The sequence below is a fragment of the Alexandromys fortis genome, unplaced genomic scaffold (assembly GCF_014885135.2).
Source record: "Alexandromys fortis isolate MF-2015 unplaced genomic scaffold, M_Fortis_MF-2015_v1.1 scaffold_23, whole genome shotgun sequence".
NCBI classification, from domain to species: Eukaryota; Metazoa; Chordata; class Mammalia; order Rodentia; family Cricetidae; genus Alexandromys; species Alexandromys fortis.
The window spans coordinates 15,301,484-15,319,521 of NW_026067907.1; the positions used below are offsets into that span (position 1 = coordinate 15,301,484).

The 18,038-nt window shown below is 38.4% G+C and overlaps 4 protein-coding genes across 5 annotated transcripts in view; 3 read left to right on the forward strand and 1 right to left on the reverse strand.

The window, feature by feature from the left end:
* Positions 1 to 615: 615 nt before the first annotated feature.
* Positions 616 to 1,551, forward strand: LOC126497581 (olfactory receptor 10A7-like). Its single transcript, XM_050135689.1, has one exon. The coding sequence runs from the start codon at positions 616 to 618 to the stop codon at positions 1,549 to 1,551; it is 936 nt and encodes a 311-aa protein (XP_049991646.1).
* Positions 1,552 to 6,395: 4,844 nt separating this feature from the next.
* Positions 6,396 to 7,325, reverse strand: LOC126497582 (olfactory receptor 1019). The gene has a single exon (XM_050135690.1). It carries the CDS (start codon positions 7,323 to 7,325, stop codon positions 6,396 to 6,398), a length of 930 nt encoding a protein of 309 aa, XP_049991647.1.
* Positions 6,750 to 17,325, forward strand: LOC126497576 (olfactory receptor 1020). Of its 2 annotated transcripts, none has more exons than XM_050135681.1 (2): positions 6,750 to 6,878; positions 15,775 to 17,325. In XM_050135681.1, the coding sequence occupies exon 2, from the start codon at positions 15,780 to 15,782 to the stop codon at positions 16,731 to 16,733; it is 954 nt and encodes a 317-aa protein (XP_049991638.1). In that variant the 5' UTR covers positions 6,750 to 6,878; positions 15,775 to 15,779; the 3' UTR covers positions 16,734 to 17,325. The 2 variants fall into 2 exon arrangements, with proteins under 2 accessions (XP_049991638.1, XP_049991639.1); XM_050135682.1 differs by lacking the exon at positions 6,750 to 6,878 and adding an exon at positions 11,490 to 12,537.
* An 86-nt stretch (positions 17,326 to 17,411) lies between these two features.
* LOC126497577 (olfactory receptor 1020-like) overlaps positions 17,412 to 18,038 on the forward strand; it is an 8,298-nt gene continuing 7,671 nt past the window's right edge. The window contains exon 1 of the mRNA XM_050135684.1: positions 17,412 to 17,517. The gene's annotated coding sequence lies outside the window, so the exon portion shown is untranslated. The remainder of the gene's footprint in view (positions 17,518 to 18,038) is intronic.

Sequence of the window (18,038 nt, forward strand, 5' to 3'; positions counted from 1 at the left end):
CATTCCATATCACACAGCATGAAGGTTGGGAAATGAAGAGAGACAGTTATTAATGTGGCTCATGCCTGCTTTATCTGGGATTCATCCTTGTTCTTCTCTGTCTGGGGTGGCTGTGCAGTGTAAGACATAGCAGGAACAACTCTGAGGTGGCCTATGCTGCCACCTTGGTCTTTACTTAGTGACCAGGTGATTGTTCATGGAACAGTGGCATTCATTCCTGTCTCCATGAATGCCATTCCCTCCTGCTCTCTTGTTAGCTGTGGAACAAAACCAGAATCAGATCTCTTTGAAGTAGGTGATTTATGACAAAGGATCTGAAGAATGAATAGAATATGGAGTGATTATTGGCTGACACAATGAAATGCTCTTTTAGAAATGACAATAATTCTGATAATTACACTGAGCTATGAATTTAGCATTGTGATTTCATCTGAAAAACCCTCTTCAGAAGCTGAAGGCATCTTCCCAATTGCACTAAACTTCAGACACATAAGATTCCATCCAACACTAAGATCTTTCACTATTTTATTTAATCACTGGTCTGAAGTAATGCCCAGCTAGGAACTTGGTTTCAGGGGCATGCCTGATTCTCTAAAAGGGAGGTGGCTGGACAAGATGGATCATATGAAAATAAACATCACAGTGACTGAGTTCGTGTTCCTGGGGCTTTCATCTAATCCCAAGATACAGCTGGTTCTCTTTTTTGTATTCTTGCTTTTCTATATATTGTCAGTGGTGGGGAATATCATCATCATCACTATTATCCAGATAGAACCTCGCCTGCAGACCCCCATGTACTTCTTCCTCACTAACTTGTCCTTTTTGGACATCTGTTACACATCCACCAATGTCCCCCAGATGCTTTCCAACACGGTGGGGAGTAAGAAGACCATCCCCTTTGCCGGCTGTGCTACCCAGATGTACTTCTCACTCTCCTTTGGAATGATTGAGTGTGTTCTTCTTGGTGTCATGGCTTATGACAGATATGTGGCCATTTGTCACCCTCTTCATTATACTGTTATTATGGATCAAAGCACCTGTGTCCGGCTGGCAGCCATTTCTTGGGCCAGTAGCTTCCTGAGTTCCATGGTTATCAATGTTCTCACATTGAGTTTGCCCTACTGTGGACCCAATGTCCTGAACCACTTTTTCTGTGAGGTTCCTTCAGTTCTGAGGCTGGCTTGCACTGACACCTCACTCACTGAATTGGTGGTTTTTGTGTTCAGTATCATCATCGTTTTCATTCCTTTCCTTCTTATTATTGTTTCCTATGCCCGGATCCTTCTTTCCGTTCTCAGAATGAGGTCAGCCTCTGGGAGGCACAAGGCTCTGTCTACTTGTGCCTCCCACCTGACGGTTGTGACCTTATTCTATGGAACTGCCATCTTTATGTATATGAGACCCCAGTCAAAATCCTCCAGGGCTGGTGGCAAGGTCATTGCAGTGTTCTACACTGTAGTAACACCTATGCTCAACCCACTAATATACAGTCTAAGGAATCAGGATGTGAAAGGGTCTCTGAGAAGAGCTATCACAAGACAGAAAACATAAAATCTGTGAAGGGGACATGTGCTTAACTGTTATACCCGCTGAGTTTGAAGAGAGAATAAAAAAAATACTTAGATCACCAGCTGTTCCATGATTCTTCATAAGAAACATAAATCCATCTGAAGCAATAGGAATCTTTTAAATCTTTAAATCTTTCTTCCAAGTACACAGCAGGGCTTTATTGTGTCAAAATAATTGCGTTTATTGAATGAATGCATTTTGTTACTCACTGGTAAAGTGTGTATCTCCTGAATCAGGCTGTACAATGAATTACTTGAGATTATCAGCAAGATAAAACTTTTTACCTCTGCCTAGAGAATGTAAATAATTTTAGTAAAAGAAATGTAAATTCTCAACACATGTAGTAGTATAAGTTATGTCTTTCTGACGTAAGATTTCATAATTTTGACAGTCTTATAGTCTCCTTGAAGATAGGACTCCATAGTCTACATATCAGTTCAGACTTCATGTTGATCTCAATATATGAGAGCTTGCTTAATGGGATGTCTCAGGCTTTAGGGAACCCTACAAAACAGAAGGCAGTAAAAGTATCAGAGCCAGAGAGGGTGGAGGATACGAAGGAAAACAGAAAATAGGAACTCCAAAAGACCGAAGAAGCATGCACATGACCTGCACAGGTCTTTACTAGTTGGGATCCTAGAGCTGAGAGATGTGGACACAGACCCCCACCCCCAACCCCATAGCTAGTTGCAATTAATAACCACTTTCAAATGAAAAATTGTTTTCTTGAAAGGAGTCTTGTCAGGGAAACCAATTACTCTTAAGGGTAGGGTCCATGCCTAGCAGTAAATGGCCAACACAAATCGGGCTCAACAGCCTGTTTGAAAATTTTTTATCTCTTGTTCTGTCAGAAAATTTCTTTTTAACTTACATACATTATCTAGTTTTATGTTTTTATGGGTTTTCTCTGTGTGTGTGTAATTGTGTGTCACTGTCTACATACATTTCTTGTGCTTTTTTACTTCTGTCTGTTTTGTCATATTATGACTTGTTTGTTTTGTTTTATTTTTTATTTCATAATTATTCCTTAGATGTGGGCTTGTTTTCTAATGAGAATCAGAGACAGTTTGGATCTGGGTAGGAAGGGCTGTGGAAAAGAACTGGGTGGAGATGGGGGAGACAATGAGTAATCAGAATCTATTGTATGAAAAAAATCTATTTTCAATAAAAGACTATATATACATACATATATTAGACTAATCAATAATTTAATTCCCTTGTAACCTATTGTTGAATGACTATGTGATATAATATTAGTTAAAATGAGATATTTTTATAATTATTTATAATACACAAATACATATGTGTGTGTGTACTGACAGCTATTACATTGGAATGAATGTGATTTTGAGAAAATGATCATCAGAGATAATGACACACAACAATAGGCAGAGTGTCCTCCTCTGAGCTTCAAACAAGCACCAGAAGGAAAGATGCCAGGCTGGTGGAATAGAATAGCGGTCTCAGCAGAGGGAAAGTAAGAAAAATACCAGGAAGAGGAAACAATGAGAAGAACAGCAAGAGGTGGCCAGGAAGGCAGGAGCTGCTAGGCCTTGAACAAATGGTCCTGGTGAGTAGTGAATGGTATTATTACTATGATGTGTACATTCTGAAGATTGATGGGACAAAATATAAGTCTTTGAATTTTTTCTGATTTATTAAGGGCTAACTCCCCAATATTCATACAATCTCCCCAAATTTGCATATTGGTGAAAATACAGTTTTCTGTATTTTGGACATTTTTAAGTCAGTGGTGTTTCTAATGAAAAAAATTATTTTGATTAAGAGAATAGTCAAATATAGTTTGGTATTAAACATAAACAACAGTAAAGTCTACATTTAGCTTACTGATCATGTAGAGATAAACTCCTTCTGTTAGAGTTTCCTGCTAACCCAATAATGGCTCCCTCAATCAAGATATCTCTCTCCTTGCTCTCCTATTGAGCAAGGACCTCAATGCCATGAGGGGTTCACCAACTGGGACAGTTTGCCTGAGCTAATGGGAGCTCACCAACTCCAACTGGACTGGGAGTGAACGAGCATGGGACCAAACTATTCCCTTTGAATGTGGTTGACAGTTGGGGCAGCCTGAGGGGCCACTGACAGTGGCACTGGGATTTGTTTCTGCTGCATTTACTGGCTTTTTGAAATCCCATTCTCTTTGGATGTATGCCTTGCTCAACATAGATGTAGTAGGGAGGACCTTGGACTTGCCACAGGGCAGGGTGCTTTGTTCTCTCTTAGGATTAGAGGGGGGAAGAGTGGGAGGGTGTGTGGAAGGAGAGAAGAAAGTGGAAATTTGGATTGGTATTTTTTTAAGTAATAAAATAATAATAATAAAAGAGTTTCCTATTTGTTTATTCTCACTTTAGACTAAAAATAAAAGATTGAAATTCATTTTTTAGTAATATCTAGCATATATAATACAAATATTTCTTTTACTGAAGTTCAAGGGCCACATACAATCAGTAAAAGACAGCTCTGATTATGTAGGTAGTCACTATAAACACAAAATCTAAATATTTGTAAAATAAAAGAAAAAGACAAAGCAACTAATCAAGAGTATAATTAATTTACTCAGTAGTTTTAATATTTGGTATTTGTCTTGCTATCCTCTCCAATTTTTTTCTTCAAACATATGAAGAGTTACAAAGAGCAAAAACTTCATGCTCTAATGAAGTCCAATTAAGATAATGCATAGACTTCTGGAGGGCAAAGTGCTGTGGGATTAGCTATTTTACATGATTGCAGGGAGCAGAGAATCTATTCTCTACTATGCACAAGATATAAACTTTCTTCCAAAGGAATAAACTTCATGTCTTTAAATGTTGCCAGATGATGAAGGTGCACATGCAGCCCAATAAGTGTCTCAGACACTGCACCGTATTTCACTAGTGTAAATTCTCTGCCTCGTTTTCTTCTCCTTAACTTTTTGCTCAAGATTTAAAGATGATCAAAGTGCCCTATAATTCATAAAATTTTTCTTATCTCTGGAGAAAATGCACTGTTGTTTTGTGAATCAAGATAGAACTTTGTGATTCTTAATGTTTATCAACAGTTTTCCTGTGATATTAGATATTTGCATTTGTTGTATTTTCCTAAAAAGTTAAACTTCATACAATTATGTATCTTATATTTTCCATCAATCTTAACTATTGATTGTTTGAAATATTCTTCCTGAGGGCATATACTTCAAATACAGAACAAATACAATTGGATCTCAGTTTTATATCATGTTGCTGTCTCTATTTCTACCCATTCCATCAATTTTTTTCTTTACTGCCACTAAGGAAGTGATACAAACTCTATTTTTTTTGTATTAAAGAAACCAATGATCATGAATTTTAAAACATATTGTGGAGAATATGATCAACATATTTACCAATTTTATGATTATTGTCAAATCAAAAGAACTGTTAGTCCTTTCAAATATATATGATTTATTGAACTATTAACTATGAGATCTGATAGATATAATATATTATAATATAAATATAGTCCTTTTTTCTATTGATGAAGAAATTGAAGTACACAGATACCAAGAGATTTAACTGACAGAGCTGGTAGGACTGGGATTAAAAGTGTGAGGACTGAAGTTATCTACACAACTTTTGTGTACTTTCGATAGAAACACTTCTATCTCTAACTATGGCATAAAAATGGAATGAACTGAGGGAAGTAGAGAAATATATATAGCTCATTAGAAACAATTTAAAAAGTTAAAAGTATTCATCTTCAGCTTATCACTCATTGGTGGTGTGATTATCGACCATCATAAATATGGGTATGCAATTTATAAATCAAAAGAAGTATAATTGCTTTCTCCACCTCTAGGTCTCACCTTAGTGGTGTGCTTTACATAATGGGAACCTAGTAGTGGAGAAGTAGATGCTGTAAAATGTTACAAGGTTTCCAGTTTAGCGCTGAACTATTATTCTAGAAACAGCCAGTCTTTTCAAGGCTCGAGGATTCTAAAACTCTGAGGTAGTGGACATCTGTAGTGAAACATTATTTGTTGGCTATGATAGAGCAGATGCACACATGAATTCCTAGTGGCTGTGGTTGTGCATACAAGACCTGCACATGATCTACCCAGGCAGAATCCCAGCACGGATGGGTAGAGAAGGTCATGAACTTTCACCCCCAAACTAGGAGCTATGGGTGATTAATGGGTGCTGGGGGAGGAAGTATAAATTTTCTTTAGGAGAGCAATGCCTCAGAGGCTGCCCATGCTCCAGTAGATAGTTTTATATGACTGCACATGTGGGCATCACTAAGTGGACTCAGCCATTTTAAAAAGGGGGAGTGTGAACTTTGAAGGGAGAAACAGATAGGGAAGGAATGGGAGGGGAAGAAATGGGGTGGATTTGATCAAAAACATTACAAGAAGGTGTTGAATGCTCAAACAACTCTAAAGAATTTTAATGTTAAAAGGTAACTTGTTTTTAAAGATATTCACTAACTTGACTAAGATCACACAGCTAAATAGTCACAGAATCTTCATATGGGTTGTTCTCTATGTAATTCATAACTTGAATGCTTGCCATGTGAAGTGTGGCCCTTGGACCAGTTTTATGTTCTATTCATTTTGATAAGTGGGTTGACTTGCTGGTGCTTTAATTTTATTGTTTGTAAAATGAGATAACTTCCACCTATCATAGTAGCTGTAGAAACTAGAAGAGATTCAGGTTGCAAAAGGTTCTAGAAAATTCTTTCAAGTTTGTTTGTTCAACAAGAAGATGGTAACTTGAGTGACAGTCTACATTTAGCATATTAGCATGCTACCGTCCTTCTGTCTACCATCAGATTTTAACTTCCGGTAATTATTAAGATTTCTTTCCGATCAGTTTTTTGAAGGCAGCTTTCACATCCTTGTTCCGCAAACTGTAGATGAAGGGGTTCAGCATGGGAATGATAATGGTGTAGAACACTGAGGCCCACTTGTCTTGGTCTAGGGAGTAGCTGGATGTTGGCCTCAGGTACATGAACATGACTGTACCATAAAACAGGGTGACACCAGTAAGGTGAGACCCACAGGTGGAAAACGCCTTTAGGCGGCCTTGAGCTGATCGCATTCTGATGATTGCAATGAGGATGAAAGCGTAGGAGATGAAAATGATAAGGATGGTGCTGAACTCAATGAACCCACACAAACTAAACAGCAATATCTCACTGATGTAGGTATCTGAGCAAGAGAGAGCCAGGAGTGGCGGGATTTCGCAGAAGAAGTGGTTGATGACGTTGGAACCACAGTAACTGAGGCTGAACGTGAGGGAAGTGTGGGCCACCAAACTGACTAGGCCAGCCAGGTAAGAGCCCAGCATCAGGGCCAAGCAGACTTTCTTGGACATGAGAGTGCTGTAGTGGAGGGGTCTGCAGATGGCCACAAACCGGTCATATGCCATGGCAGCTAGGACATAGCACTCGGCGTCCACAAAACCCACAAAGAAAGCAAACTGGGTGGCACAGCTGGAGAAAGAGATAGCTTTGTGCTTCGCGAGGCAATCAGCCAGCATCCGGGGAGCAATGGCTGAGGAGTAGCCCAGGTCGACGAAGGAGAGGTTGCAGAGGAAAAAGTACATAGGAGTATGAAGCTGATTATCTGTTATGATCAGGATGATCATGCCAACATTCCCTACAACGTTAACCAGGTAAACAACGAGGAAGACCACAAAAAAGATGATCTGCAGCTGAGGATCCTGAGTGATGCCTACAAAGATGAACTCAGTCACAACTGAGTGATTTTCTATATCCATTGCTCCAAGCAGTGTTTTGTGTGTGTGTGTGTGTTTAAGTTTAGTTTACTACTGAATTTAGTATATTTCTTGTCATGGGACGTGCTAACAATCAACTTAAGCAATTATGTGCTCAGGATATTATAGACTATTTTTTTTTATAATAAAAGGAAGTTTTATTTTGTACGATACCCAAATCTCTACCTTCTCATTCAATTCAGCGACTATGACGGGAACTCAGAGGACTTTGTCAAGGCTGTGGATCCTTTGCAGGTGCACGCATTTGTGGAAGATATTGAGCTTCCTGAGTAAGCAAGTTCTGCCTCTTCAACAGCCTTAACAAGCTGAGGTCATTTAAACAAGACATCAGGTTTTAACTTGTTCTCTGTGATTATCCACTGGATTCACTAGCAGGAATGATGCGGCTATGACGTTCTTCTCCCTGAAGCAAAACACAGGAATACCCATTTGTGAGGCTCTGCTTCCCTCCTTGATTAGTTGGCTGTCAATTCAATTGTAGGATTAAAGGCAGTGGAAAACTAAAACAAATCAAATCAAACAAGTCTGAGTAGAAGGTCATTTAGGAAAGAGTGGGATGCAGACATAAACCGTAAGAGAGGAGCCCTGCCTGTCCTTTCGGTGGTTTACTGCATAACAAAGGACAAGAAGCTGAGGGAGTGATGTATTTATGGGACTGTGGGAATTCATAGTAGGTGAGACTAAATCCTGATTAGAAGCAGTTACAAGTCAAACCCTTAGCTTTAAATTGTTACAATACAATCAACCACAACAGAAGCGGTTGTCTGAGATGAATTTTCTCGGAGAAGCTTCCTGTTTTCCAGGCATACATCTGTCACCTGATTCTTACTTCACTGTGCACATTATCATGTCTATTAGATCAGCCGGGAATCAGCATGGAAAGGCCTGCCTGGAAGGATTTGTTTGGGACACACCTTTCTGACACAGGTTTGTGTCTGTAACTCGCATAGGAACCTGAGACCTGAGTAAGAGAAGAAGCAGCAGCTCTACACAGAAGGAGGCAGAGTATTTCTCAGCTGTAATGTCCGAACAAAAATGTAAAGACAGTTGTGGAAGTAATCCATTACATTTTCTCTTTATTACTCATTTTGGGAGCATAAAATTTCTTTATCTAAAAAGAAAATTCTAATTGAGGGTTAGAAAAGATGGCTCAGATGCCAAGAATACTTGCTGATCTCTAAGACGGTTAGAGTTTGGTTCCTAGAACTGACAGGCAGCTCACAAAGACCTGTAACTCTAGCTCCTGTGGATTTTATGGTCCCTTTAGACTTCTGTATGAAACTGCACACACATGAGCATGTGCATGTGTATGCTCTCTCTCTCTCTCTCTTTCTCTCTCTCTCTCTCTCTCTCTCTCTGCCCCTTTCTCTCTCTCACACGCGCACACAACTATAACTGAATACATATTTAAAATTTTCTGTGAGATTAAAAAGTTTCATTAGAAAATTGCATCATTCCTGATTACACAGAGTGTAGTGTTTGGTCTTAAATGAATTTAATCTTTAAAAAATAAAATACTCAAGTATTTATATTAGAGAAATGCAAATTAAACAAACGTGAAATACTCATAAATGCATATTAAAATAAATGAAGTTTAGATAATACACATGTGTTGACAAGGAAGTAAAGGAGTCAGAGTTTTAATCATGATTAGTAGTAGTGTAAAGGGTGCAAGTGCTTAGCCTCTTATAAAAGGAAACCCGTAAGTAGTGATTTTATGATTCATCCATCAAAAATGTAAAGTGTTCATGCATGGGAACAAGCCTAATAGACTACAGTGTCAGCACATGGTGCTACGCTACCCAAGTACAGGAAAAACTATTGATATCTTTACAATGAAGGCTGAGTACAAAAGTAATTACATTCAGTGGAGAAAACGTAAGAACTGGATACTTTGCATTATCCCATTTACAGAATAAATAAAATGAGTGATTAAGTAATTAATAGTGATGGAAAGCAGATGTATGACTGTTTGAAATACACACACACACACACACATATCTGAATAAGAGGTAGCAGTGCATAGAGCTCCAAGAAATCCTTTGCCTATGATGAGTTGACTTCCGGTGTTGTTTGTAATGATGACTTCATGCTTTCATATATATATAATTAAAATACAGAAAATAGTATGTGCTTCAGGTGTATTCTATGGCAATTGTAATTCGATGTAGTTGCCCCAATAAACAATCAAGAAGCGAACCAAAACAAATTAGACAACAATGTCCTACTTACTCCTACCTCACTACTGAATTTGAATTCAGGCATTATTTCGCGGGTCACACTCCTTGGGAAATAACAACCCTCATGGAGGGAATTTGCAAAGATATTTTATGTTATTTGCGGCCGAACTGTCGTGTTTACAGGAGCAAGAGCTACCTTGCAACGAGTTAGGTTTCAGACCCACAACTGTCTATGTGTCACTCAGTTGAACACTTTGGTTAGCAATGCATCCCTCCCTCCTTACAGATCCAAGATTTGAATAAAAAGAGCAGACCATGGGAAGATGCTTCATCCACCCCAAAACACGGTGCTTGTTTTTGTGTGTTGTGGACACAGAAGAGCAGCCAGGACTATTTGTTGCTGACAGTTCTCAGCACAGCATTTGTCTTCAAGAGTTGTCACTTATTAAATAGGAAGAAAAGTATTTACCTTAGCAATACTGAGCAAAACTCAGCTAGGCTATATCTAAACTGCTGGGTGCATTGATCATTTTGTGTTGAATATTGAATGCTTTTGGTCACTGTGTACCAAGATTAATGCTTAGTTCAGCACACAAGTTCATACTCATAAATCTCTAACTGGCATCAAATGTTTATTCCATAGTTGTTGCACAATGACTGCGGTCTTCTCTGGAGGGGGAGAGTATTTAATTCTAAATTACATTAAAGATGGGTAGAAAGTAGGCTGTAATCTCAAAACTGTAAATCTGCAGACTTAGAAACAGCTCTGTCCTATAAAACTAAGTGCTGGCAAAACAAATTTTAGCCTTACATTCTTCACCTGAATTAGAATTTCCTATATATGAAGGCGTCTACAAACGAAAAGAACAAGGATTAAGAATCTGGAGATGCTGTTACAGCTCCTGCAGTGATTGGTTCAGCTCCCTGAACTGCTCTTTTCAGCGTGGATTTCGGATGTGCGAATTGGGTGTGGTGGAGAAGAGCTTTAGTGTTATCAGTTTTTAAATTCTGACTTCCAACAGCAAATAAAAGTTAAAACAGGCCTGAGCATTGTTGCTGTTTCTGATATGGTTAAAAGGACCCGGGGCCAAGAAGTTCCAGGACTCGGAGGAACACTGATCAATGAGCACCACCCTGAGCAGGTGTGCCATCCTGTCCCAACAGAGAGCTGACCTGTTTTCTTCCTGTAGTAGCAGCGGAAGATTTTTCTCTCCTCAGATGGGTCTAGTGGAGTGAGTGTTCCACAGCCGAGTCACAGACTGTGACTCGCCCCTTCTGTTTCAGGGCCACTTGCGCCTCCCGCTGCCGCACCCGTGGGCGGGAGGTATTTAATTCTCAGAGTCATGCATTGTTTCCCAGAAGAAATATCATGAAATGGTTTTCTGCATCCACTAGAGATTCAGATATGATGAACATCATCCCCTGAGACATTTTACTTCCTCTATCCCCTGAGATTAATAATAAGAAAGATGTGCAGGCTTATTTGAAGATACAATGCTATAATGATGATCTGTTGTAAACACTGTCATTTCATCTTTTATTATTTCTTTTTCTTTTTTATTTATTTTTGCATATGAGGTCTCACTATGACGCCCTGACAGGAATGGAACACCCTATGTTAACCAGACTGGCCTTGAATTTACCAAGACTCACCTGCCTCTGACTCTCCATATTGTGCCCGTGCAGGCTTTTTTTTTTTTCCTCTAGGCTAAAGACTCTTGTGAGGTATGATTAGGTGATGAATAAGAAGGTTTTCTGTTTATGCCGGTGTCTACAAATGTCTGTTGAGAAAGCCATTTGCTATAGAATGGCATCAAGGTACTAAAGAAAAGGTGATGAGTCATTAGCTAAAGACAGAGAGATAAGAACACTCAGCTGGTTACCCACCGCCTCCCGGGATGGGAGGGAGTGGGAACTGGGTTGGTATATAAAATGAGAAAAGACTATTAAAAATAAAATTAAAGAACAAACAAACAAAAATTAAAAGGAAAGAGAAGAAAAGGAAAAGAAAAAAAAAGCAGGACCATACTGCTATGTTATAAATTAAAAGAAAACTTTTAGAGGTGTATGTCCATAAATTCAACTTTCTGTATAACATCAGTGTTTCAAAAATCTAAGCACATCCAAATTTACACATTGAACATGTGAAGTTCTTTTTAGTGTGCCATGTCCCTATGTAGGCCAGGCTGTGCTCACCCACTGGAGTGATCAGGTCAGATTGAGGATGCATACAACATGGCTTCAGAGTCTCCCAAGGAAACCTCACACCATCCTGCATTTTGATAATTACGATTTTCGAGATTCTAGATATGTGTATAAAATGGGTGTAAAGGTGAGAAAATGATTCTTAAGTTTTAATTTTTGGAGACTTTCATACTTAAAGACTAAATTTAAATCTTTTCCACTCCTTCATTTCCCTCATCCAATACCTTCTGTGTCCCCCACTGTTTCACAAATTTATGCTTCTTCTTTTTCTAACTGCATATGTATAATCTTATTTATTATCTCTGTGTACTAAATGCAGCAATCCACACTCATCTCCAAAGCAATTGCAGACGATATAGCTAATAAAGACATAGGAAGCATCCCAGTGTGACATAGTCACTGAGTCACAGTGTGGAGCTCTCATCCCCCAAACAACCCTTGGGGTCTCAATTGCCCAGTGTCTCCTCATCTCACCTCTAAACATTATCCAATGACCAACTTCTTGTGTGTATATAGTTTTCTTGTGGAAAATAACACTAGAGATAGTGCTGTTTTATGGACTCAAATTTTCCAAGCAGATATGGCCCCAGCTTTCAGGGGAGACAGGAAGGATGCGCAATAGTGCTTAGGAACAGAGTACTCAAAAATCGTTCTCCAACAGGTTCTGTGTTCCCATAGGCAAAACAAAGAAATGCAAAGGAGACTTGATGTTTTCTAAATCTCAGAGAGGAGACATGTAGATTTCATGGATGTCCCAGGAGAAAACCAGTCCCCAGAGGCCATGGAATGAGAACCACATGCTACTTTAAGTGAGTGTGACTCCTATCTGGTGTGTTGTGAAGTCTCTGGCAACAGTGGATTACACGCAGCTGGAGCACACTGACGGATGGTTTCCTTTGAAAGGAATGTCATTGCAGTATAGTAAGTTGGGATGCTCACATTTAAGGAAAGCTGACAGAAATAAGTCTCATTATTTTTCTGTGTGTGGAGTCAAGAGGTTCAATCACTCTTTCAAGAAGGAAGACGTGTTCTTGCTGAGGCTGAATTGCTTGCTTGCTTGTGAATTTAGGCATAGAACAGAAACAGCAAGATCAATAGAGGTCAAGCAGTTGCATACGGTAAGGGGAATCTAATTATGCTGCTTGGTTAGAGGATTGACCTAAGGTGACATCCATTCTGCTGTTATTTTCCTTAGTTACCCACTGACGCAAAATTCCAAAAGCTCCTAGGGATAACAAGTAATATGATTCCAGGACTTTTTAAAATTCAGTTTTTTCTCCGTTTTTGAGATTGTAATAAAATTACATCATTATCCTTCTTCTTTATTTCAAGCCCTCTCAGTTACCACTCCTTGCGATTTTAAATGTAGCAAGTACATCAGGATATCTTACAGTTATTTTCAGATACATGTAAAGATTGGCAAAGACATGTTTATTATTGCCTGGTTTGTGGGTTTGATTGCAAAATCACAGCAAGATGGGAAGCACACTGTAGAGAAACAGGACATATTCTTATTAAAAGACAGGAGGGATGTGAGGTTTGGCGGCTCATCGCTGTAATCCCAGCCTTGGAGAGACTGTGGTAGAAGGGTATTCTGTTCCATTTAAACACAGGGAGGATCTACATAAGAGCAAAAGAAAAGAAGTTTCAAGAACATGACTCACAAATAAGGTTACAAAAACGATTATATTTTGCAATAACTATATGAAGTTACAGTTGCTTAGGTGGAGATATGATCATTTTGGGCAACAATTATGGTTGACCCAGACTACACACATGCTTGGTTATGAGCTGTAACCCCAGCTGATATGGGACATCACTGTAACTAAGTCAGTTCAGCAGTATGAATGGGGCTTGTAAAACTGAGCTGCCTTCCCTCTGTGCACCAGTGTCCACTTCAGCATTGATGATGCTATTGTAAATGACCTCGAAAGCTGACTAACCAAGATTGAATTTTAGTTTATATTTCTGCTCCAATGAGGAGCTTTGTGACCCTTGGCAAGTTAATGATTTGCACTTTAGATTTGCTCTCTGCTTATCCTATAGGCATACAATAATATAACGTAACCAAAACGTTTAAAACAGGACTTATAGTTCACAGACATAATTAAAAGCATATTCAGCACATTGTAATGATTTCTGTCCTAACTAATATTACTTTCTATTCATCATTAGTAGATCTTATAAGGCATTGCTTTCACTGTTTTTGTTAGAATTCTATTCTCATGGGAGTTATGTTTGGAAATGTGGCAATTGATTTATTTTTATTTTCTGAAGATGAAATTATTTTTAAGGTCTATTTTCTATTTTATGTGCATGAGTGTTTCATCTGCATGCATGGCTATGCACCACACATGTGCAGTATCAAGGAGTGTTGGGTTCCCTTGAACTAGTGTTGTTATGAGCTACTTTTTAGGTCCTGATAATCAAACCCTGGTTCTCTGTAGCCCCTGATCCATGACTCCAGAGCCTAAAGATGCCATTCTCACAGTTTATCAGTGCCAGTGCATCATTGACATGGAAAATGGTCATATTGAGGAAAAGCTAATACTACAGTTATGCATTTTCTCAGAAAATATACCACTGATTAGCTGAAAACCCCTATACTCCAGTGGATACTCCTGGGATAATTCCTTCCAAGACTCCATCACTGATTGATGAGGTTTTTATATAGTAACAAAAGATCTTATTCTCAATAAAATAAAAAAAAAATTAAAAAAAAAAGATAAAATCAGATTTTTTTCTGGTTGAATGCATTCAATACCATTTTCATTATCACTGTGAGCAAAGATATTGGGTAATACTTTAATTTTATAAAGTATAAGTACCACCTTTCTGTGAGTGATAAGTGGGTGGTATAGCATATGGAACCCTAATTTCCTGAGTAGGCTATGCCGCCTTAGTTTACTGCTAAGTAATATGAGATAAGAAAGACACCTGGAATGGGCATGAAGACTCTTGCTGGTTGACATTCTCATCAAAGCTGTTGCTTAGAGGATAAGGCTGGCGTCTCTTCTGGGTTGTCCTTTTCCTTTCTGTTATTTTCTCCTCTATTTGACTTCACTCCATGTTGCTAGGTGTTAATTTTGCTTACATTTCTATTTTATTATAATAAAGAATTTCTTTTGATTCATTGTCGTCATTAGGTAATTCTATGTGCTACGTTTTATGGCCCTATTATTTTGTTAGTATGGCTAACTAAATTTATTTTAACTGATAAGGTAAATATCAAGACTGTTTCTTCAAGGGGTAACATGCAGGTTCTCTTGATAATGCTTGCATCCACGTAACTGCTAAATCAGGTTTAAGAGCTTAAGGAATCTAGCAAACAATTGCTATCTGTAGTAAATCTGATTTGTAATAGTTCTTCTGTGATCTTGTGCCTTTCAGGGTAATGGTTTGAACTGCACGGGCTGCTCATGCTTTTTTCCCATCATGAGTGTTTACACATCCTTAAAACCTGGTTCTCTAATCATTAGAGGATATTACTGAACTTTTTGATGTTTAGTTTATTTAAATCCTGTGACTGCATGAAGATAGCCTCAATTTCATAAAAATGTAAAACATACAGAAATTCAAAGATCCTCCTTGTTATTATTGACTCACTTTTCGGAATTTTAATATTTTTGAACTTCTTTATATGTAATGACAAAAAGAAGTCAGTTGTTTAAGGAAGGTATGCAGTGTTTCTTCAGTTATAAGTAGTAGACATTTATTTACAATTGTTTATCATTAATAATGAAGACAGTTATATCTCAAAATAGTTAATCACAAGCACAATTAAAGTCAATAGATCTTAATTCTGTTTAAGGTCTTCAGAAGCCAATACTCAAAATTCAGTTATAAGAGATTGGACTTTGTCAGTTCCAAGATACTTTTCACTATGGTATCAATATTTTATTACTTTTGAAATAATTCATGTGTATCAAAAATCTCTATTAATACATTTATATTTTCACCACTACATTCATAAATATTTATGAATATTCATCTATATTCTACATTCATCTAAATAATGCAATGCTCCAACTTTTCTTATGTTGCAGCACAGATGGTCCAAACCGTGAAAGGAGTCCAAGGTAAAAATGAGACAGAAGTGACAGAATTTATCCTTCTGGGGCTCTCAGACAATCCAGACCTGCAGAACATCCTCTTTGCATTGTTTCTGGTGATCTACATGATAACCCTGGTGGGTAATTTGGGCATGATGGCACTAATTAAGGTGGACCGCTCTCTGCACACACCTATGTACTTCTTTCTCAGCAGCCTTTCCTTTGTCGATGCCTCTTATTCTTCTTCTGTCACTCCTAAGATGCTGGTAAACCTCCTGGCTGAGGATAAGAGCATTTCTTTCAATGGCTGCGCTGCCCAGTTCTTCTTCTTTGGCTCCTTCTTGGGTACTGAGTGTTTCCTGCTAGCCATGATGGCATACGACCGCCATGCAGCCATTTGGAATCCCCTGCTGTACCCAGTTCTCATGTCTGGGAGAATTTGTTTCATGTTGGTGACTACTTCATTCCTAGCAGGCTTTGGCAATGCAGCCATCCACACAGGGATGACTTTCAGATTGTCCTTTTGTGGCTCTAATAAAATCAACCATTTCTACTGTGACACCCCGCCCCTGCTCAAACTCTCTTGCTCTGACACTCACATTAATGGCATCGTGATCATGGCTTTTTCCAGTTTCAATGTCATCAGCTGTGTTCTGATTGTTCTTATTTCTTACCTATGCATCCTCATTGCCATACTGAAGATGCCCTCTGCAGAAGGAAGACACAAAGCGTTCTCTACCTGTGCCTCCCACCTCATGGCTGTCACTATCTTCTTTGGAACAATCCTGTTCATGTACTTGCGCCCTACCTCTAGCTACTCGATGGAGCAAGACAAAGTTGTCTCTGTGTTTTATACAGTAGTGATTCCCATGCTAAACCCTCTTATCTACAGTTTGAAAAATAAAGATGTGAAAGAGGCAGTGAAGAAGATTGTACAGAAACGTGTGCTTTGAGACCAGACCACGTGTTTTCACCTTATGTCAATTGTATTGTATTTTCAATGTTTCTTTTAATAGTATAATTGCTTAAAACCTTTATAAGCACATAGATGATTTGATATAACACTCAATCTTCATTTCCTAGTGTATTATATTATCTACATGTACTCTTATCATGAATCAAACCAATACTTGATGGAGATATGGCACCAAAATATAAAAATCGTTTGACATGGGCTCAACTTAAAATGTATATGTTTAGATAATTGCAATTTCACAGTTTGCTTCACTATGTATGTGTGTATATACATACTTATGTTTGCAATTCTCTGTGTGTATATGGATACCTTCCTTTCTTACCAATGATCTATTTTAGTGTCTTTGATTGAGTTTTAAACAAAGAGCTATTATTTTCAGCATGGCTATTGGTATGTATTTTCAGGAAGAAAGCAGGATGGGGGTGAGTTGAAACATGACAAACTGCATAAAGACCTCAGTGGATCCTACATGAAATTCAGTTCTGGAGTTCTGCTACTTCTTTCTTGCCTTAAACTGTCATTTCACAGTGGTCTCTTTGTTTGTGTTGGGCAGTAGGAGGACCTACAATCTGAAACAAGATAATCCTTTCAGCATGGCATGGTTTCTAACATGGAAGACAGCTGTACACTGTTAGTTGAATTTTGGGAGCCATCAAATACCCTTTATTGATCTGCACAGCACCGAGTGACCCGATGGCAGGACCTTCCATGTGTTCTGCTGTCAAACATCCTGCAAGAGACACAACAAAGAATCTTAGCAGGTATTATGTGAATGAAGAACTGGAGCTAAAGGAAGGGATTGTTGACTTTGCTGTCAATTTATCTATTAATGTTTTTTTCAGGTTAGAGTCGTAGTATTTTAACTCTGTTGTTACACTGCCTAAAAGAGGCAGGTTGTTTTCAATAAACATTTGTCAAATTAAATTGTGGCGTGTGTGTGTATGTGTGCGTGTGTGTGTTGGAAGTTATATTTGTTTGGATGGATCAAGAAATACCAGTGTGTTATAAGATGAGAACAATTTAAATATGTAGTTTCCTTCTATTTTTTTAAGGCAGGGTTTCCCTGTGTACCTCTGGAGCCTGTCCTCGAACTTGCTCTGTAGACCAGGATGGCCTTGAACTCATAGAGATCCGTCTGCCTCTGCCTCCTGAATGCTGGGATTAAAAGTGTGTACCTCCACCACCTGGCTCTTAATCCTCTTCTAACAATAATGTTCAGTGATTGTTTATAAATTCTATTGTTTTAAATTCTTTTTTTTTCATTTTATTTATTTATTTATTT